The sequence below is a fragment of the Piliocolobus tephrosceles genome, chromosome 14 (assembly GCF_002776525.5).
Source record: "Piliocolobus tephrosceles isolate RC106 chromosome 14, ASM277652v3, whole genome shotgun sequence".
NCBI lineage: Eukaryota > Metazoa > Chordata > Mammalia > Primates > Cercopithecidae > Piliocolobus > Piliocolobus tephrosceles.
In genome coordinates, this window is record NC_045447.1 from 47352467 (window position 1) to 47375204 (window position 22738).

General features: G+C 39.5%; 2 protein-coding genes across 3 annotated transcripts in view; one reads left to right on the top strand and one right to left on the bottom strand.

The window, feature by feature from the left end:
* DNAJA1 (DnaJ heat shock protein family (Hsp40) member A1) overlaps positions 1–1734 on the top strand; it is a 13739-nt gene extending 12005 nt beyond the window's left edge. Inside the window, exon 9 of the mRNA XM_023196099.3 lies at positions 521–1734. Coding sequence (XP_023051867.1) covers positions 521–739 — 219 coding nt within the window. The 3' untranslated portion in view covers positions 740–1734. The remainder of the gene's footprint in view (positions 1–520) is intronic.
* A 1809-nt stretch (positions 1735–3543) lies between these two features.
* Positions 3544–22738, bottom strand: part of SMU1 (SMU1 DNA replication regulator and spliceosomal factor) — a 35922-nt gene continuing 16727 nt past the window's right edge. The window contains exons 6-13 of one of the 2 annotated variants that reach the window (XR_002727347.2): positions 21905–22024; positions 19058–19174; positions 18297–18424; positions 17595–17721; positions 14598–14765; positions 9848–10000; positions 8976–9127; positions 3544–6816 (exon numbers count right to left, since the gene is read on the bottom strand). Coding sequence is in view for 1 of the 2 variants with exons in the window: in XM_023196098.1 (XP_023051866.1) it covers positions 9029–9127; positions 9848–10000; positions 14598–14765; positions 17595–17721; positions 18297–18424; positions 19058–19174; positions 21905–22024 (912 nt within the window). In the remaining variant the exon portion in view is untranslated. Of the gene's footprint in view, positions 9128–9847; positions 10001–14597; positions 14766–17594; positions 17722–18296; positions 18425–19057; positions 19175–21904; positions 22025–22738 lie in introns of both variants that reach the window. The other variant, XM_023196098.1, reaches the window with a different exon arrangement.

The following is a 22738-nucleotide window of genomic DNA, read 5'->3' on the forward strand; positions in this document are numbered from 1 at the left end:
TTTTTAGTAGAGATGGGGTTTCACCATATTGGCCAGGCTGGTCTCAAACTCCTGACTTCAGGTGATCTGCCCACCTCAGCCTCCCAAAGTGTTGGGATTTGTCATCCCAATTGTATGAGCCACCGCACCTGGCCTAAAAACATCTTTGGCTAAGAAAGAGTACTACCCTTTTGAGAGTAAGAATAGGTTTGTTTAAATATCTCGTAAGAAGAGTTAGGCTGTTGCAGGATGGGTTTTGGTATTAAAAAGTCAGTTTGCTGGATAGAACAATGGTTGTTAAAGTGCAGTTTTATTTAATACAATCATTTTTAATAAAGCCTGGCTTGTGGTCATAATCCTTGAGCTCTAGTTCAGAGTATGCTGTGCACTGTGCCTTTTAAGAGCCTGTTCCGAGATTAGCAGATTCACCTAAATATTACGTGTTTACATGTCTTTTTCTGGGGAAAATGGGTCCATGATACTAATGATACTAAGGAGCTAATGATGAAATCAGATTGAACAGTAAAAATTTCTTTCGAAGGTAAACTTTCCTGAGAATGGCTTTCTCTCTCCTGATAAACTGTCTTTGCTGGAAAAACTCCTACCCGAGAGGAAGGAAGTGGAAGAGACTGATGAGATGGATCAAGTAGAACTGGTGGACTTTGATCCAAATCAGGAAAGACGGCGCCATTACAATGGAGAAGCATATGAGGATGATGAACATCATCCCAGAGGTGGTGTTCAGTGTCAGACCTCTTAATGGGCCAGTGAATAACACTCACTGCTGGCATTTGATGTGCATTAGTGAATAAGTGAAGGACTGTAATCATAATATGCTCACTACTTGCTCTTGTTTTTGTTTTAATATTCAACTATAGTAGTGTTTTAAAAAGTTAAATGATGAATAAACGCAAATATAAAAGCTCTGACTTTGCCCTGTATGTATGATGACTTCAGTGTGCAAGATGAAGTTTAATACCTGTAAAAACTACAAAGAAGTTCCCCTAGCATTTCTAGGCCAAACCTTGTAATTGACTTCAGCTATGTACGTGAACAAGCTTAGACTGAAATCCTAGGTGTATGTGTTGGCTTCAGTGTATGACCCTTCATTGTTAAGCTATGAAAGTAAAACTCTGTATCTAACTGGCAATGAGGAAAAAAAAATTTGTAGAGAAATGTTGGTCTGTATAGTTCTTTATATTAAGTGGGATTCATTGTAATGCCTTTGCATTTATTCTGTTGCCTCAACTGTTACTTGAAGATGGCGTAATACATAATTTATCCTGTGGTATCAGTGATAAAAATGATACCTTTCTGTAGGAGGGGTTTATCATAATATGCTGCTTCTTGAAGGCTTGCACTTCCAGAATTGTGTTTCCTTCTGCTGTGCCATTCATATATATATATCCATATATATCTTGACCAGTCCTGGCCATTTGCCCCCCTCCTTGTCTGTGGACCATAAGCCCGAGTAGTGACTTCAAAGCTGGGTAATGTAGAAATTAAAGTGAAAAGACCTTTATGTGGAGAAGTAATTTGCATGCATAATATAGGAAGGTGTTCTTTAGGTATGTTACAGGATTACTTTAAACCATTTGACTTATGCTCCAAAGTAATGTTGGTAGTATAGCAAATTATGATGAATAGCTTTAATTGTATGTTTAAAAGTTTCATATGTTCACATGCTTAAATCGGTATCAGAATTTAAGCAATTATTGAAATGTATTGTCTCCTTAATATACTAATTACAAAGCATCTCCAATGTGTGTCACTACAGGCTTTTTTTTCCCCCAGATCATCAAGTTTTGGCTTTTAAGATACGTAACTTGATTTAGCTAGTCTGAATGAGTGATACAAAAATACTATTGAACTATAGTTAAATAATTTAATATTAAATAGGATGGAGAGTAAAAGTGGAGGACTGGGTAATGAGCCAAGAAGGGGACTTAGAAAACTATGCATACATTGGAGTGAGCATGAGAGAACAAGTTCTCATAAAGAATACAAGCTTAAGAAGGAGAACTTTGTGTTTAAAAAGTAAGGTTCCCAACGCATCTGTGTTTGTCAACTTCTTTTAGTCTGTGCCAGACAGCCACAGCTACCCTAAAGTTAAGAGATGTGAAGCAGATGTTCAGGAAAGTATAATTGACCGGTGCTCAAAAAAGTGCTTGTGACAGATTGCAGTTTTCACTGGGTTTATGTATAAATTCTAAAAATTGCTAAACCTGCGTTTTAATACATTTAAGAGCATTGTTTAGGGCTGGGCACGGTGGCTTATACCTGTGATGCCAGCACTTTGGGAGGACAAGGCAGGCACATCACCTGAGGTCAGGAGTTTGAGACTAGCCTGGCCACCTTGGTGAAAACGTGGTGTACTTTACTAAACGTACAAAAATTTGCCAGTAGCGCTCACCTGTAGTCGCAGCTACTCGGAAGGCTGAGGCAGAATTGCTCGAACCCAGGTCAGGAGGTTGCAGTGAACTAAGATCATGCCAATTGCACTTCAGCCTGGGTGACAGCAAGACTCTGTCTCAATAAAAAGAAAAAGCATTGTTTATAGGACACTTAAAATTTTTTTACAAATCTCACAAGGTTTTTGGCATTTGTCAGTCATAAGGGAAATGCACATAAAAACCAGATACTACTTCATACCTACTAGGATAGCGCTGATCCAAAAAATGGAAAACAGAATATGGAGAAATTGGAACCCTCTGTACTTTGCTGGTGGTAATGTAAAACGTTGCAGTTGCAGTAGAAAAAAAAAGCTAAACATGGAATTACCACATGACCCAGAGCTGGCCCTCCTTTTTGGGTTTCACATCCATGGATTTAATCAACCTTGGATCAAAAACAATTGGGAAAAATTGTTTCCTGACCATGTACAGACTTACTCCCTAAACAATGCAGTGTAACAGCTGTTTACATAGTATTTACATTGTATTAGGTATTACAAGTTAACCTAGAGCTAGATGGCTAAATTATGCAGGATGTGTAGGTTATATACAAATAATCATGCCATTTTATGTCAGGGACTTGAGTATCCTCAGATTCTGGTATCCATGGAAAGTCCTGGAACCAATACCCCCATGGATACTGAGGGATGACTATACAAAAGGAATTAAAGACAAGAATGGAGGCCTGGCGCAGTGTCTTATACCTCTAATCTCAGCACTTCGGGCAGCATAGGCAGGCGGATCACCTAAGGTCAGGAGTTGAAGACCAGCCTGGCCAACATGGTGAAACCCCATCTCCACTAAAAAGACACAAATTAGCCGGGTGTGGTGGCAGGCGCCTGTAATCCCAGCTACTTGGGATTCTGAGGCAGGAGAACCGCTTGAACCCAGGAGGTGGAGGTTGCAGTGAGCCAAGATTGCATCACTGCACTCCAGCCTGGGTGACAAGAGAGAGACTCCGTCTCAAAAAAAAAAAAAAAAAGTACTCGTATGGTGTTTACTGCATGCAGCATTCTCAACAGTCCAAAGTAGAAACCTGAGGGTCCACCAACAAATGGTTAATGTGTACAATATACTGTGAAATACAGTCATTAAAGGGAATACTTTTTACACTTCCCCCAAATATGAAGCACATTCCTGTTTGATACGTGGATGAACTTTTAAAACATGCTAAATGAAATAAACCAGACACAAAAGGACAAATATTGTATAATTTCACTTACATGAACTAAACTAGGCAAATGCATTGAGGCAGAACAGTACCAAAGGCTGAGGGGAGGGGAAGGAGAAGTTAATTGACAATGTTACAGGGCTTCTGTTTAGGGTGATAACATTTTGGAAATACAATAGTGGTTGCATAACATTGTAAATGCCACTGAATTGCAAAATTAGGAATTTTGTTACATATGTTTTACAATTAAAAATCCTAAGAACACTAAAAGTCGTATTAGGTCGGTTGGTGCAAAAGTAATGTGCCATTACTTTTAATGGCAAAAACCGCAATTACTTTTGCACTAACCTAATAGTTATATCCTGAAGAGGCAGAAACTGATAGGTTTGTGTAGTTTTTCAGCTTGTATTATTACCACTAACAGCCTCTGTTGAGCCCTTTATTACCATGTAAGCAGCCGTATTTAATTCTCAGAACGTAATGAGGGAGAGCCTATGAAAAAACAAAGCCCCTTAAAACATTAACCAAGGACATCACAAAAATACAAGTTCCAGCACTAACTCTGCTTTCTCTGTGATGCTTCTCCTGCTCGTTCATACTTGTAGAGAATAGGAGTAGAGGCCAATTATGTCCCTTGAGAGTGCTCTTGGAACAGTGGCAAATTTTCTGTCCATGAAATTAGCTTCTCAACTTTTTTGTACATATGGTACTGGTTCTTAACCTTGGCTACCATTGGAATTACCCGGGAAACATTAAAACACTGATCAGGTCCCACCCTCCAGGGGTTCTGTATAACTTGGCTGGGTGTAGCCTAAGCATCAAAATGATTATGTGCAGCCAAGGTTGAAAGCCACCAATACTGACACATTGATTTAATATTAACCACTGGAACAGAATACCTCTGTTAAAATAGCTGTGGAAGGTTAAGTAATGGGCAGCCCCTGCTATTGCAAGTTTGTTGTTGATCTTTTTTTTTTTTTTTTTTTGAAGCCAAGTCTCACTCTGTCACCCAGGCTGGAGTGCAGTGGCATAATCTCTGCTCACTGCAACCTCTGCCTCCCAGGTTCCAGCTATTCTTCTGCCTCAGCCTCCTAGGTAGCTGGGACTACAGGCGTGAGCCACCACGCCCAGCGAATTTTGTATCTTTTAGTAGAGACGGGGTGTCACCATGTTGGCCAGGCTGGTCTCGAACTCCTGACCTCATGATCCACCCACCTCAGCCTCCCAAAGTGCTGGGATTACAGGCTTGAGCCACCGCACCTGGCCTATTACAAGTTTTAAACAAGCTCAGTCCATGGAACTTCCTAATTTGGACATACACTTCATAGCAATTTCTTCTCTTAAAATAGTGGAAAATGAAGCTTTAAGAGCACAGTGAATGAGAACACTAGCAAGCTATGGCAATTAGAAAAAATGTGATTTTAAGAGTCAGTCTTGCACCTTTATCATTTAAATTTGGTTATCTCGGCATGAACCTTCTGAGACTGACAGCAAGAATTAAAACACCTTTTGTATACGCGGAAACTACCCTATAGTCTACCTGCTCTCAAATCTGAGCATGCTTGCTGGGTCCCCACCACCAGTTTCTGATTCTGTAGGTCTGGGATAGGACCTTATAATGTGTCTTTCAAACAATTTATCAGGTGACACTTTAAGAACCACTGTTCTAGCACAAGCCAAACAAATGACAGCAAAGACTGACATCCAGAATCTTGTAATTCGATTCTCTACTCATCTCACTACCTGTGCTCTGCTTAGGTAAATGTTTTTGCAGAATGTGGAGGAACAACCCATGTATTCTTTGCCCCTGCCCAAACCTAAAGATTGAGGAGAAACTTAAGCAATATTAAGAGTGAGGCAACAGAGAAAAGAAACCTAGCTTTGGAGTCACATCTGGTTTTCAATGCGAGCTTCATGCAAGTTGGACTGAGTTAGGTCCCTCAGGTCTGGAAACCTGTTTCTTCATGTGTATTTGCGCACCCTCATTACATTGTTCTGAGAATTAAACATGGCTGCTTACATAGCAATGAAGGGCTCAACAGACGCTGTTAGTGGTAGTAATAATACAAGCTGAAAAAAAAACTGGTGAAGAAGATACTGAATTGTACCTGAGATTTATACCATTTGCTGTTTAAAAAATAAACCATATCACCCCAAAATACCTCCGCGCAATGTTTTCCAGTCATTAATTCAACAGTTGAATGGGGGATAGGACAAATGTCCTTTTGCTCATGGAATTTTAACTCCAGTTTAGCTTCTATGTTAAGAGCTGGAGAGCAGCATCCGTTAAATCTGGTGGCTGCAGCAGAGCACTTCCCTAGGAATCCACTGCACACGCCCAATTCAGAAGGAAGTGCGCACTGATTCCCGGCAGCCGACTCCCGTTTGCTTCGCTGCTGCCACCCGCCCTTACCACGATGTGACCGCCAATTTTTTAACAGTGGCTTCACCCGAAGTCTGCAGGCCCTGACACTTGGCTCTGGCGGGTGCGCGGTCTCCCTGCCCCGGGTAAGGGGCTCCACCGGCCCTGGACCCAAGATGGGACTTCTGCCTCGCGCCCACCTAGAGCAGCGGCGCCCCAGATCCGGCCGTCGGCCCCGCGCGTGCGCCGCCTGTCCCTGCAGCGGTCTGGCTGTGCGGGCGCTAGAGGGGAGCTGGGCTGTCCCAGCCTTCAGTGCTGGAGGGACGGCCGCATGGGGCTTCAGAAAGGCTAGGCGCCCAGCAGTGTTAAGGACCGTGTGCGCATTTAAAGACAAAAACACTTTTTCAGGTTCGTACGAAATGAGGTTGTAGAAAGATTAACAAGGGTTACCTGGGAAAGGCAGATTTTCAACTCAGCGTTTACATGTTCACCCAGTGCATTATTTTATTTAAAAAGAAGAAAAATATATACTTAATGGCTCCTAATCCAGCTCTGTTTGCCTGGTCTCCCAAGACACCTATCATTTGCCCAGCACATACCTTGCCGCTATGCCACACTGCAGTCCCCGGGAAGGTTCCCTGTGCTTAGATCGCCTCCCAGTGCCTTCAGGAAGCCTTTCCCAACCCTTTCGCGTTAAGTGCCCCGCCTCTCATCATCAGAAAGGTGACTTGAGCTTTTATCAGTTTTAGTTACTCCTTTTAATATGTTCTTCTTCCATATGTTTAGGCGAGTCTTTTTTTTAACCATATTCAGCACTTGGTGCCAGCAACAGAAGTGTTCCATAAAAATTCCTAGAATAAACCAACACGTGCTGACTAGATTCTCCATCTTCATAAACAGTGGTACAAACTATGCATATCATAACTACCAGCTTCATGAGGTCAAAACTAAATCAAAAATTCTCAAAGACTTTTAAAAAATTTTTTAGCATAAACTGTTTCCTCTTTCTAACTTAAATTTCTCTTACTTAAGTGAATGTGTCTTTCCACTGGGATGGCTGTCTACATTCTCAGGAATCCTGAATTCATGACTATGTTCAACTCCCACGACCATTTTTAAATCATCAAAATGGCAGCAAATGACATTACCTGGGCCAAAAAGCGGCAGGTTTTGTGGCAAATGGGAAATGTGTTACAGAATATGACTGGGAAAGAGGGATTTCTTAGTGCTGCTCAGAATTAATTCAGCAAACACTGAACATTACTACGTGCCCCACACAGGATCATACTGCATTTCAGGTCACAACCAAAGGTAAATTACAAGGCTGGGCGCGGTGGTTCATGCCTGTAATCCCAGCACTTTGGGAGGCCGAGGCAGGCGGATCACCTGAGGTCAGGAGTTCAAGACCCGCCTGACCAACATGGTGAAACCCCCCCACCCACTAAAAATATAAAAATTAGCCAGGCATGGTGATATGCGCCTGTATTCCCAGCTACTTGGGAGGCTAAGGCAGGAGAATCAATTGAACCTGGGAAGTGGCGGTTGCAGTGAGCTGAGAGGGCACCATTGCACTCCAACCTTGGCAACAAGCAAGACTCCATCTCAAAAAAATAAAATAGATTTTTTAAAAAAGTAAATTATAAGACTGCAAAACTTTTTTAAAAAAACCTTCCCCACTAGTTTGTACCTAATAAATGCTAACATTTAAAAGGGGGCACAAAAGGCCTGTGGAAACAAGAACTCACATTCTTGAAAGTAATGCCTAGCACAGTATCTTCCTCATCATCAGAGGTGCTCTATACATCTTCAGTTGAAACATGAAACAGACGTCCATATGCAAAATATTTTCAACGGTTTTGTTGACTTTTACATGTTTTTCTTTAGCTAACTGGTAATGATGCACATTACAAAGGAGACTTTTCCAAATCTCAAGTCCTTTTGCTAATTTTTCTTTGAAACAGCACATTTCCAATGCCAAACCATCCCCTACAACGTACAAAGGGGAGATGACAAAACTCTGAATTCTTGTAACAGATCCTGCAACTAGTTCTATTCAGAAGATGAAGACAATATTCCCTGGAGTTGACCGAACATGTGAGAAGGCACAGCTCAGAAGGAGAGGAAAGTTGAGGGCAGTGAAATGAGAACCTATGCATCACCTGGCCTTTTTACATGTTAGTCTATCCTAGTATCCCAGGAATTCACTTCTGCTATACTTGAGATTCGGGGATAATAATGTCACTCCTCCTCCCAAATTCTAAGTAAATATGTTAACTAGATGAGCATTTATTTACATTTTAGAACAAAGTCTCCAGAAAGGTATAAAGTTTATTAACATATTTTAAAAAAAAAGACGGGCCGGGCATGGTGGCTCACGTCTGTGATCCCAGCACTTTGGGAGGCCAAGGCAGGTGGATCCCTTGAGGTCAGGAGTTTGAGACCAGTCTGGCCAACATGGTGAAACCCCATCTCTACTAAAAACACAAAAAAATTAGCCAGGCGTGGTGTCGCACACCTGTAGTCCCAGCTACTCAGGAGGCTGAGGCAGGAGAATCGCTTGAACCTGGGAGGCGGAGGTTGCAGTGAACCAAGATCGTGCCGCTGCACTCCAGCCTGGGCAACAAGCAAAACTCCGTCTCAAAAAAAAAAAAAAAAAAAGATGGAACAGAACACAGCTACTGAATATGATATAGTTCCTTATTTACAAGTTTTACTATAGGAGGGACATTTTAATCAGCAATTCAAATAATCAAAGAAGTAGAATGTTTTTCTAGAAATATCAGTATTTCACTCTCCAGGTATAAGATTAATGAAAACAGTAAATGACTGCACCAGTTAGAAGAAGATAAACTAATACCTTAAAAATATATTAAAAAAAGGAAGGGGTACTTGCTACTTAAACATGAATTTTCACAAAATTATTCTTGTGACTAATTCAGACAATCTATTTGCTTAGAAAAGTTGGCCAAAAAAAAAAAAAAAAAAGGAAAGAAAAAAAAAAGCACATTACATGAATATGCCTTAAGTATGTGCTTTCAAGCTGATTTAAAAAGAAAAGTTGAATTATGGTTTCCAGAGCTTTAGGAGTCCATCTTCACTGTAGGTAGCAATCAGGTTCTGATGAGGGTGGTGTGCAATACCAATCACATCCTTCTCGTGCACCTGGAACACGTGAAGCACAGCGTTAGGGGGTACAGATCTGCAACAAATCACTCTGATGACGCTTCCAGAGCTGGGTGGAAGGGAAACAGATCAAGGCCTGATATTCCAAATGGCATAGGAGAAAGATGGAGGAAGGTTTTCCAACTCACATCACATTGTGACATAATAAGAAATAAACTTTAGGCTGGGTGCAGTGGCTTATGTCTGTAATCCCAGTACTCTGGGAGGCCGAGGCAGGTGGATCACTTGAGATCAGGAGTTCAAGACCAGCCTGGCCAACATGGTGAAACCCCGTCTCCACTAAAGATACAAAAAATTAGCCAGGAGTGGTGGCATGTGCCTGTAGTCCCAGTTACTCAGGAGGCTGAGGCAGGAGAATCACTTGACTCCAGGACGCAGAGGTTGTAGTGAGCTGAGATCACACCACTGCACTCCAGCCCAGGTGACAGAGTGAGACTCCTTCTCAAAATAAAATAAAATAAAATAAAATAAAAAATAAACAAACTTGTTTAGTGTTAAGCTACTGAGATTTGGGGATCATCATAGCAGCTGACATTAATTTTACTTCTTGAATTTAACATGGAGCTAAATGTTTTAAAACAATGTTTTTTATACTGAGGGTCACATTGATAGCAGTCTGGAAAAGGCACATACTTCAGAGTTCAGAAGGACACAAGTCTTACCATATTTCTTCAGATGAACTTAGTAAGTAATACTCACTGTCAAAGTTCTCTCCAGTTTGCCAGTGACTGTACTGAAACAGTAGAGCACAAAGTCCTCCCCTACACAGTAGATCCATTCACCACGGGGAGAGAGGGCACAGCAAACAAAGTCCCCACCTTCTCTTTTACCAGAACTGAAGCTTCTGACAATCTAGATCACACCACACCCCAAGACAAAAACATCAGGATTAGCAGCAGCTCAACCATGTGCAGCCTTTTCAAATGACATTTTTACGTTGTTATTTTGCACTCTGGTTTACTATCATTTGTAATTATATCTCCAATCCTGTTCAGCATGTGCTAACTCCCAGTGCCTGGGAAATATTCAGTAGATAAGTAATCTAAACTAAATGGCAGACAAAAATTTAGAATTCATACATCCCACATCACCAATCATGCCCTAAAGAGACATATTACCCTTAAGCAAATTTCATTGCCATACATAAAATAATTTTCTAAATCAATATACCAGTAGTTCTCAAAGCTTTCTGGATGTCTGCTCCCCAGTTTCCTCTAACAGAATGAGAAGCTTTCCCCATGCAGGATGATACTCTGTCTCTAAGACTTTGCTTGCTCTATTGATACAACATTAAAATCATCATAAACCAAGCTGAGAGAAACCAATCCGAAAAGTCTACATACTATATGCTTCCATTTCTATACCATTTTCAAAATGACAAAATTATAATAATGAAAAACAGATCAGTGATTGCCAAAGGTTAGGGCCTGGAATTAACTTGAAATTTAAAACATGATACCATTTGCATTAGCAGCCCCAAAGTGAAAATACTTAGGTATAAATCTAACAAAATACATACAATATTTAAATGAGGAAAATTACAAAATTCTGATGAATGATATCAAAGAACTAAACAGAGAGATATTCTATGTTCATGAATAGGAATGACTCAATATGGTAAAGACGTCAGTTCTTCCCAACTTAATCTATAGATTTCACACAATCCCAATCAAAATCCCAGCAAAGTATTTTGTGGATATTGACAACCCAATTCTAAAGTTTACACAAAGAGGCAAAAGACCCAGAATAGTGAACTCAATATTGAAAAAGGAGGACAAAGTTGGAGGGCTCACAATACCCAACTTCAAGATTTACTACAAAGCTATAGTAATCCAGACAGTGAGGTACTGGTAAAAGAACAAACAGATGAATAGAACAGAATACAAAGCCCAGAAATACACTCAACTGATTTTTGACAAAGAAGCAAAAGCAATGTAATAAAGAAAAGATAGTGTTTTCAACAAGACATGCAATAACTGGACACTTATATGCAAGAAAATGAATCTAGACACAGTAAAATAAAGATCTTACAGTCTTCACAAAAATTAACTCAAAATGGATCCAGACCTAAATGTAAAACTCAAAATTCTATATAAAACTCTTAGAGAATAACAAAAAAGAAAATCTAGATGATCTTGAGTTTGATGACTTTTTAGAGACAATTCCAAAGACATGATCCATGAAACAACTGATAAGCTAGACTTCATTAAAATTAAACACTTTTGCTCTGTAAAAGCCACTGTCAAGAAAATATGAAGCCAGATGCAGTGGCTCATGCCTGTAATCCCAGCACTTTGGGAGGCTAAGGCAGGAGGATCACTTGAGGCCAGGAGTTTGAGACCAGCCTCAGCAACATGGCAAGACCCCATTTCCACACACACACACACAAAATGTCGGGCATTGTGGCACATGCCTGTAGTCCCAGCCACTTAGAAGGCTGAGGTGGGAAGATTTCTTGAGCCCAGGAGCTCAAGGATGCAGTGAGCTATGATCATGCCACTGCACTCCAGACTGGGCAATGGAGCAAGACTCTGCCTCAAAAAAAAAGGAAGAAAATGAAAAGACAAGCCATGGATGGGGAGAAAATATCTGTAAAAACTAGATTTGATAAAGAACTATTATCCAAAATATATAAAGCATTCTTAAAACTCAATAGCAAGAAAACAACCCAATTGAAAAATGAGTCAAATACCTGAAACAGACACCTCACCAGAAGTACACAGATGACAAATGAGCACATGAAAAGATTTCCACATTTCATTAGAGAAATGCAAACTAAAATGAGATACCACTACACACCTATTAGAATGGCCAACATCCAGAACACTGACCACACCCAGTGCTGGTGAGGATGTGCAGTAACAGGAACTCTCATTCACCAAGGGTGAGAATACAAAATGATACATCCATTTTGGAACAGTTTAATAGTTTCTTACAACTAAACATACTTTACCATACAATCCAGTAATCACACTACTTAGCATTTACCCAAAGAAAGATAAAACATATTAACACAAAAATCTGCACATGGATGTTTATAGCAGCTTTACTCATAACTGCAAAAACTTGGAAACAAGATATCCTTCAGTAGATGACTGGATAAATGTTATTCAGCGTTAAAAAAAAAAAAAAAAAAAAAGCTGCGCATGGTGACTGACTCACACCTGTAATCCCAGCACTTTGGGAAGCCGAAGTGGGTGGATCATGAGGTCAGGAGTTCAAGACAAGCCTGGCCAAGATGGTGAAACCCCGTCTCTACTAAAAATACAAAAATTAGCAGGGCGCAGTGGCAGGTGCCTGTAATCCCAGCTACCTGGGAGGCTGAGGCAGGAGAATCGCTTGAACCTGGGGGCCAGAGGATGCAGTGAGCTGAGATTGCACCACTGCACTCCAGCCTGGGGGAGAGGGTGAGACTCCGTCTCAAAAAAAGCAAATAAAAAATAAGCTATCAAACCATGAAAAAACAAGGAGAAAAATGCATATTATTAAAAGTCAAAATGAAAAAGTTACATATTTTATGTTTCCGACTACATGACTTCCTAGAAAAGGCAAAACTATGGAGACAGAAAAAGATTAGTGGTTGCCAGAAGTTAGTGGGGAGGGAGGAAGGATAGAAAGGGCACAGAGAATTTCTTGGAAATGAAACTACTCTGTACAATTCTCTAATGGTACACACCTGCCATTATACATTTGTCCAAACCTACAGAACATACACCACCAAGAATGAATCCTAATGTAAACTATAGCCTTTGTGTGTTACTGATGTACCAAATGCAGGTTCATCAGCTGTAACAAACATACCACTCTGGCACGAGATACTGATAGTGGGGAAGGCTGTTCCCATGGGAGGGACAGAGGAAATATGGGAACCCCCCATACTTTCTGCTCAATTTTGCTGTTAACCTAAAACTGCTCTTAAAAGTCTATTTTTTAAAAAACAACAAATTATGACAATGGAAAACTGATCAGTAGTTGCCAGGGGCTAGGGTTATGGGGAAGATGTGAATATAAAGATGTAGCGTGAGAGTTTCTTTGGGAATGATAAAACAGTTCTGTATCCTGGCTGGGCACGGTGGCTCACACCTGTAATCCCAGCACTTTCGGACATGGAGGCAGGCGGATCACCTGAGATCAGGAGTTCGAGACCAGCCTCACCAACTTGGAGTGAACCCGTCTCTACTAGAAATCCCAGCTACTCGGGAGGCTGAGGCAGGAGAATCGCTTGAACCCAGGAGGCAGAGGTTGCAGCAAGCCGAGATCACGCCATTGCACTCCAGTCTGGGCAACAAGAGCAAAACTTCATCTCAAAAACAAACAAACAAAAAACCAGTTCTGTATCCTGATTGTAATGGTGGTTACATGACTCTATACGTGTAATGAAACGTTACAGAACGATTATATCCCTGCTTAAAAAAAAAAAGAAAAAAATGCATGTAAATCTTATTTAGATTTAACCAAAACTGGTTAAATCTAAATAAGATCTGTAATAGAGTTAATAACTGTACCAATGTCAATTTCCTATATATGATCACTGTATTATCATTATATAAGATGTTATCCTTGGAAGAATTTGAGAGAGGGAAACATGCAACTCTTCTGTACTACTTTGGCAGCTTCTATGTGAATCTAAAATTATTTTTTCAAAATAAAGTATTTTTAAAAGTCAAGCACAGAACTATGAAGTGTGCTCAGCAGATGTACTGGGCAGCTGTAGCTATTATGCAGTGGCCCAAAAGATACTGCAGACCAGCCATCTCAGCTATGGATTCTGAACTACTACTCCATCAGTTATAGAACTCAAAGAATGGAAAGACAGTACTATACACCAGCCCCTGGGTCTTCTCTATGGTCAGCAAGATCCCCAAGTGTCCAGGCCAACAATCCAGTAGCACTACCATACATACCTAGGACTTGAGTCCTCAAACTTGATGCTTCTGACGCCCCCAGTGCTACCTCACAGTCCACAAAAGTGAGATTCCTTGAGAACCTTGCAGGTTTTCTGACTAAAAATACACTGAGGACACTGCTGCCTTTCTCCTAGTAGTGTTCCATTTTAGAGTGTGGTAGCTAGGAGATGTCCTGAGTTGGTAATCCATACTACACTGTATCCCCCTAACTCAGACAAACATTGTTATCTTAAAATCTTCAGTGAGGTTCTGAAGGAGGCTTAGAGACAGATAGGAGCTTCATTTATCCAAAGGATGAAAATGCTTAATATACAAACACCCAGGGGAAAGGAGATCACTTTTGAAATACCAAAGAGATGGTTTACAGAGCTATAAATAAATCCAAAAAAGCTACTCTTGGCCACTTGTATTACTTTTCCCAGTCTATCTTTTTACAGAGAAAGGAACCCAAATTTGGTTATTGGGAGGGTGGGCCTGGACCAGGATGTGCTGATTTGGGAATGGCCCACAGGTCCTGTGCAAGGGTACTTCTGAACACTCACCTGCCCCTGCATGTTCATGATGACCACCGTGTTTGATCTGTTGCACACCACAAAGTGCTCAGGGTTTTTAGGAAGTAGAATCACACTGTTGACGGTAATATCTGTCCCCGCGGTGCTGCCCAGGGATTTAAAGGTATTTGAACATTCTGTGGTCTTCATATTCCAGATCTACCACACAAAAATTTAAGTTATGAACCTTTTTTTAGATATAAAAATTTCTAAAGTTTTAAGGTTTAAAACATTAACAGGTTACTAAAAAAGAGTAGAAATGACTCAGGGGAAAGAAGTTTCTTACTTGATTTTAGGTCCAATCAAATATCCAGCACTGCCATATACAGTTGTCCCTCGGTATCTGTGGGCGAATTGGTTCCAGGATCCCCTTTAGATACCAAAATCCAAGGATAATCAAGTCCCATATAGAAAATGATGCCGTATTTGCATATGACCTATGCACATCCTCCTGCATGCTTTAAATCATCTCTAGATTACTTATAATACCTAATACAATGCCCACACACCACTTCCTTTGTATGGATTCAATGTAGTACTTGGCATGGGGCAGATTTAAGTTTTGCTTTTTAGAACTTTGTGGAATTTTCTTTTTTTCCCCCAAATATTTTCAATTGGTGATTGGATGAATCCATGTTCCAGATACAGAGGACCAACTGTATAGAGTAAGCATGCATCATGTATTTGTTGATGAATTGGCAAAAACAAAAGTCACAAACTAAAATTTAAAAACTTTAAAAAATCTGTGATCTTTTCTAATACATTTTTCCTTAGCCAATAGAGCTCTCTCTCTCTTTAAAATTAGTTGTTTGTCAACACTGCTACTGTCATAAACAACCAGAAAGCTACCCTTGTCTGGATATCAAAACCAAACAGGGGGTCAGGCATGGTGACTCACACCTGTAATTTCAGCACTTTGGGAAGCCAAGGCGTGTGGATCACTTGAGGCCAGGATTCAAGACCAGCCTAGGCAATATAGTGGGATCTTATCTCCATTTAAAATAATTAAAGTAAAATACAAACAAAACAAAAACAGGGGCTTTTATTTTTTATTTATTTATTTTTTTTAATGAGATGAGCTCTCGCTATTTTGCCCTATTGTCCCCGCTGGCGTTAAACTCCTGGGTTCAAGCGATTCTGTCACTTCAGCCTCCTGAGTATGGGACCACAGGCAGGTGCCACTGAGCCTGGCTCAAATAGAGGCTTTTTAGCTTGCGACTCTATCCTGAGATTTTGATGTGCTAGGTCTAGGGTGAGGCACAGGCATTTTTTTTTTAAAGCTACAAATGATTCCAATGTACAGTTTATACTGACAATGACTGAATAGAAGTCACAATGTTAGCACACACACATGAGGAACTTTGAAGTGGAAGCTACTCTTGGCCACTTGTATTACTTTTCCCAGTCTATCTTTTCACCTTGTCCTTCTGGGCTCTTATGAACTGAATGGGTTAAATCAGGTAGCACAGAAATCTGAGATGTGCTTAGAGAAGGGATGGACCAATAGCATTGTCAATACCACTCAATTCACCAGGCACAAAGTCTCTAAGGCATGGACTCTGCTGTGTTTCCTCTGTGCCTTCCACGGAGCTTGGCACAAAGCAGGTGTTGAATAAATACCCATAAACAGGAGAAAACAGTTGCCCTGGTGTCAATACCGTTATCGCCTGCCTTAATCTCCTCTGAAGCCCAGATGCTTAGAAGAAAAAATGAACATTTCAGGAATTAAGAATGCTAAGGCTTCCAGTGTTTTCCATTCAAAAGGTCAGTGACATGCTTTGCCCCACTCACTGCAAAACTAAGAGGGAAAGACCACAAAATAAAGAAGCTTAGACAAGCCATCTACCAGTGGCATTTACAAGTTGTGAGGCCCATATGCATAGCATGAGAGCAAATCCCATGACTGAAGTACTAACAGCTTTGCGTGATTTCTCCATTCATCCCAAGGGAGCATACATCTCCTGCCTTCAGGTTTCCCGGTTCAATTTCCAATCATGAACAGCATTTTCAGACGATGGTCTGACATATATACATATGTACATACATACATATATATACACATACATTTATTGATTAAGACAGGTTCTGGCTCTGTTGCCCAAGCTGAAGTACAGTGGTGTGAAAATTGCTCAATGCAGCCTCAAACTCCTGGGTTCAAGTGATCCTTTCACCTGAGCCTCCCAAGTAGCTAGGACTACAGGTGTACGCCACCACACCTGTCTGAATTTTAGATACTTAAATATGTACCTAAAATGTCTAGATATATGTGTTAAAATGTTTTGTTAAAATGTCTAGATCTTCTGCCACAAAGTACTCACTCATATAAGGCAATTCAAAAAGATCAGGTCCAAAACGTAGTGTGTCTCAAAGACCTCTAATAATTTTCTATTTGGGTTTCTCCTGTCTTTTCTAGGAAATGAGACCCTCTCTAAAAATAACCAAATCTTTAAAGGTACTGAAGATCCATTACTTTCAGCAAATTACTTATTAAATAACTATCTAGGAGAAGGCTTAGTTTTACTCAACACTTCTCCTATTCCTCTATAAATGCTACTAGGAAGGCCCTAAATTTGGGGACCAGGAATGCAGCAAGGCTGTGCAACAAAAAAAGAGATCTATTTATTAGGCCACTGAGCCTTTCATGAATTTGACTGTTAGCAGGTAGACCATACCTATGGCAAAACAGATTTAACTACCATGTGTATCTGTGAATGGGGGATGGCTTAAGTTTAGGACTCTTCACCCTTCCTCTTTTCCTACACATGAGAAAGTTCATTTGGATTGAAAAAGTTTGAGATTGGGGTCCCAAGGCCAATGGGAATTACCCACAGAATATTGTTGTTGTCTCAGACTCACCTCAATTATGGCTAAAATAGCCAGTAAAGAGGTTTACTACAGCATAATCATTCCCATTATCACCACTGAAAACTCCTCAAAGGACAAAGATGGGGTAGACATCCCAAAATAAATCGAAAGCAAATACTTAACCTTTACAGTGCCATCAGAGGATGCACTAATAATGTAATGTCCATCTTGTGTAAATGTTGCTTCGTTAACAAAGGAGGAATGGCCACGAAATTCCTTCAGTGTTTTCCCAGATTTTAAACCATGAATTCTACCAAATGAAAGTAAATGAAAAGAACAATATTTAATATCTTATGGTTGTGACCAATGATTGAATGCATTTTAGATAAACTACAGAAGCTCATGTTATAATATTAAGAGGGCTATGTGATTGTGTACACGGTATAATTTTCATTATATCAAACAATCAAACAAAAGCTTTGCAAAGAAAGAGGCTGGAAGAAAACATGCCAATACCACCACAAGCTTCTGTTCAGGAATAGACCTCTAAAAAACAGGTTAACAGAAGACTGAGATCAGTGGGTCTCAGCTGAGTCCCAGGATAACAGACCCTCTAAAGTGATTATGATGCAGATAGGTCCATAGGACCATATTCTGAGAAACAGGAATCACTGCTACCCCCTTTCAAATCTCTCCTCTGGGTAAAGACACAAATGGACAAAACAATAACACTGTGTGAGTTGTACTTTGGGGACATAAGGTCTCACATACCTTCCCTCTCCGTATCAGACCATCATGGTAAAAGCATAAGGAATCACTAGTACCTCCCTCCAGGGCCTCATTATATCAAACTCAAGTGAGAACAGTTTTGGGATTTTTACTTACCTAATTGTCTGGTCAAAAGAAGCACTAAGGATCTGACTGCTATCCTTAGAGAAGCTTAGACAGGTGACACCCTTACTGTGTGCCCTCTCAAATCTCCTTAAACACTGTCCACTCTGAATCTTCCATACCTTTATTTGAAAAAAAAAAGAATTTAAAAAAAACTTGTAAAGTGTCCTACTATAGCCCACAGAGCCAAGTAAGATGCAATGCTCACTAATGTACTGAAACAGCATTAAAAATGCATGCTAATAGCTGAATATGATGTGTCTGGTTCACGTAGTACAATGGTAACTGAATCCTTTGAAACTTAAAACTCTTTCCATGTAAATTATTAAAACAAAAATATAGACTGTAAGTTCACTTAGCAGAGACCATTTCTGCAATTATTGTAGCCCAGGATGTATTTCTAGCATTAAATACAAACCACAACAAACTGGCTATTAGATCATCCCCTTAAAAAAAAGGTCAGTGATTTTGATTTTTATACAGCAAGCCAGGATGGTACAACAGAAAGGGCTTAAGCAGATATGAACTAAAGTCCTGGATCTATCACTTACCAAGTATGCGACCTTAAACATATTACTGGATCACCCAGGCAGAGTTATTACTAAGATTACACAAGAAAAAGTAAAGTGATTAGCATAAAGCTGATGCTCAATAATCAGTAGCTATTATTGTGCTGAATATCATATACAGGACACTACCCCATAGCAGAACATTCAAAATGTCTACACATGAGAGGCTGTGGCACTAATCCATACCTTGATTTTTCCATCTTGGGCCCCAGTTGCTAACATTTCTGTATCTCTGCTGAAACACATGCACAGGACAGCATCATCCATCATCATAAAGTTATCCTGGGCCTGGTACTTAAGATCCTAAAGAAACAATGGTTAGCAGTTATCAAAATAACACAAAAGCCAAGGCCCCAGTTCTCTACAAACTCACAAAAACCAGGGCAATGGGTTGTACCTACTCTAAACCCCCAAAGTAAACAGAAGTGCCATGCAAACATGCTCCTAGTAACTAGTTCCTAGTGATATTGCTGGGGATAAATAATTTTATACAATTCAAATTAGTATTATTAAAAATATCAACATACTACTCTAGATCTTTTGCTTACTGATTTTTTTCTAGGCAAAATTTATCTAGTTTCATATTTTACATCTTTAATAAATTTGACTTTACCTATTTCTGTATGATGTGGAAAACTAAACTAATATTTCTTCCAAATCATCAGCTAACTTTCCTGAAACAGTTTACTAATCTATTTATTTGTGATGCTTCTTTTATTATCCATTATTTTTCAAATGGATTATCTTTCTTATTTTTTTCTAATTATAAAGTGAGACTGCTTCCTGGTTTAAAAAATAAAAGCAAACTATACAGAAATATATAAAGTAGAAAGTAAAAATCACTCATAAATCCACTACCCACAGAGTGGAATCTGGCACTCTACGATAAAAATTACATTTTATTTATTTATTTTTGAGACTGAGTCTTGCTCCATTGTCCAGGCTGCAGTGCAGTGATGCAATCTCGGCTCACTGAAACCTCTGCCTCCCAGGTTTGAGCAATTCTCCTGCATCAGGCTCCCAAGTAGGATTACAGGTCCACACCAAAACACCCAGCTAATTTTTATATTTTTAGTAGAGACAGGGTTTTACCATGTTAGCCAGGCTGGCCTCGAACTCCTGACCTCAAGTGACCTACCAACTTCAGCCTCCCAAAGTGCTGGGATTACAAGTATGAAACACTGCGCCCAGTTAAAAATTACATTTTAAATCAGTGAATAAAAGTTAGTAAATAGCTATTTGAGGAAAAAACTAAGTTGGATCTATACCAACTTTATCCTCCTAAACAAATTCTAGAAGGGTCAAAAATTAAACATAAAATAAAAGATTAAAGTACTAGAAGAAACTGTAGGAGAAAAGATGAATAAATTTGATGATATAAAAAAAATTTAAGTCTGTAAAACAAAACAAGCAAAATCAAGACATAAAAGTCAAAATTTAAAAATATTTGTAATGTATATTACAAAATTTAATTTCCTTAAAATATAAAGAGCCCCTACAAATCAATAAAGAACAATCCAATAGAAAAATGGGCAAAAGATAGTAAGACTTCATAGTGTAAGAAATAGTAGTGGCTTCAGTAAAATAAAAAAGAAATATTGGCGGCTTTTCACATATAAAAAGATGTTTAACTTCATTCATAAGAGAAATAGAATTAGTACTACAATTAGGTTAGACTGGAAATGATCTTAAATAAAATGGGTGGTTAAATACATCATGGTTCAATCCATGCAATGTAATATAATACACCAATAATCTCTAACATATGCTATAAAAAGCAGGAAGTGTAACAGGGTATATAGTATGCTATCATCTGTATTAAAAAAATTTTGAAAAGGATACATAATAAATAACACACACACAGGATATTCCACGAAAGTTAAATAACAAACTAGTAATCCTGGCTGGCCCAAGGAAGGTAACTGACTAGCTGAGGTACAAGTGTAGGAGCAAAACGCTACTTGAGTAACTTTCTGTTTTTTGAATGTTGTATCAGTTGTACATATAACCCCTTGGAAAAAAAAATTTTTTTTTTGCACATGCCTGTAATCCTAGCTACTCCAGAGGCTGAGGCAGGAGAATCGCTTGAACCCGGGTAGCTGAAGTTACAGTGAGCTGAGATCGTGCCCCTGCACTCCAGCCTGGGCAACAAGAATGAAACTCTGTTTTTCTGTTTTTTGTTTTTTTCTGAGCCAGAGTTTCGCTCTTGTTGCCCAGGCTGGAGTGCAGTGGCACTATCTCGGCTCACTGCAACCTCCGCCTCCCGCGTTCAAGCAATTCTCCTGCCTCAGCCTCCTGAGTAGCTGGGATTACAGGCACCCACCACCACGCCCAACTAATTTTTTTTTTTTGTATTTTTAATAGAGACAGGGTTTCACCATGTTGGCCAGGATCATCTCAAACTCCTGACCTCAGTTGACTCCTGACTGCCTCAGCCTCCTCAAGTGGTGGGATTACAGGCCTGAGCCATCGCGCCCAGCCTGAAAAAAAATGTTTTACTTGTAAAAATAATAGATAATAAAACAATTATAGATAATAAAGTCCTCCCTTGGTTAATAAAATTAGAATTTAATTAAAAATTCTGTTTTTTTTTTTGAGACAGCGTCGCTGCCCAGGCTAGAATGCAGTGGCACAATCATGGCTCACTGCAACCTCAAACTCCTGGGCTTGAGGGATCCTCCCACTTCAGCCTCCCAAGCAGCTAAAACTATAGGTGCACACAAGCATGCATGGTTAATTAAAAAAAAAAATTTTTTTTTTTGTAGAGACACGGTCTCACTATGCTGCCCAGGATGAGTTGAACTCCTGGGTTCAACTAAGTGATCCTCCTGCCTCAGCCTCCTGAGTAGCTAGGACTACAGGTATGCACCACTGTCCCTAGCTTTAAATGAGTTTTTTAATTACAAAAGTAATACATGTTCATTAGATTCAGATCCTTTTTCAACTAATCTGATTTAGAGTGAGGGCATAGGCAAGTAATTCAAAATCAGTAATTTTTTCACTAGGAAGGTTAACACATTTAAAATACTTTACCTTTCTGATTTTTCCAGTAGTAAAGTTCCATACTTCAATGAATCCATCAACAGACCCAGTGACCAAATACTGACCATCTGGAGAAAATCGAGCACACTCCACATGTGACTTCTGACCAAACTGTTTCAAATGAAACAATGAAACAGATGCATTTTTATCCAGTGGACTTAAAACAATTCCTATTTTAATCTTTTGAGAAACTCTGCCCTAGCATAAAGTCATAGCTGGCCCATATTATAGAGTATTGAAGGGGTATTTCTGTACCTGGACGCAGGGAGCTGGGTGGATGTATTTTTCTCTGACTAGTTTTATGTCTAGACACTACGTTGAAGCTAATTTTTTGAACGTGAGATTGATATTTCCTAAGAAAAGGACAAAAGCTATTTTAACATGGGACTTAGAGCAAGTAATACTGTTAGTTCAGACCACAATGTTTTGCAAGAATCAGCCACTGTTAGCATGACTTTCATACTCAATATGGCCTAACATGTTCCTGTTGTGTATCTCAGGGGGAAAAACTCATTTTTTCAAAGTAAATATTTTGTAAATACACTTTCTATCAGTGTTTCACAACCTTCATTTAATCAAGTGATAATGTATAGCTGACCAAACTTAGAAGAACTAATTAAAGTTAATATACTATCTGATAAATGCATCCTGAGCATTTGCTAGTGAGGATGCTCCCAATAACAGATGAAAACTACAGAAAATTAGGTGGAAAGAACAGAGAAAAGCTTTCATGTGGATTTCACCTTAAATGCCAAAAAAGGAAAGTCTTAGCCCAGTAGCATAATAATGATGGACTTCTATTTGTCTCAAGGTTTCAGGCAGAGT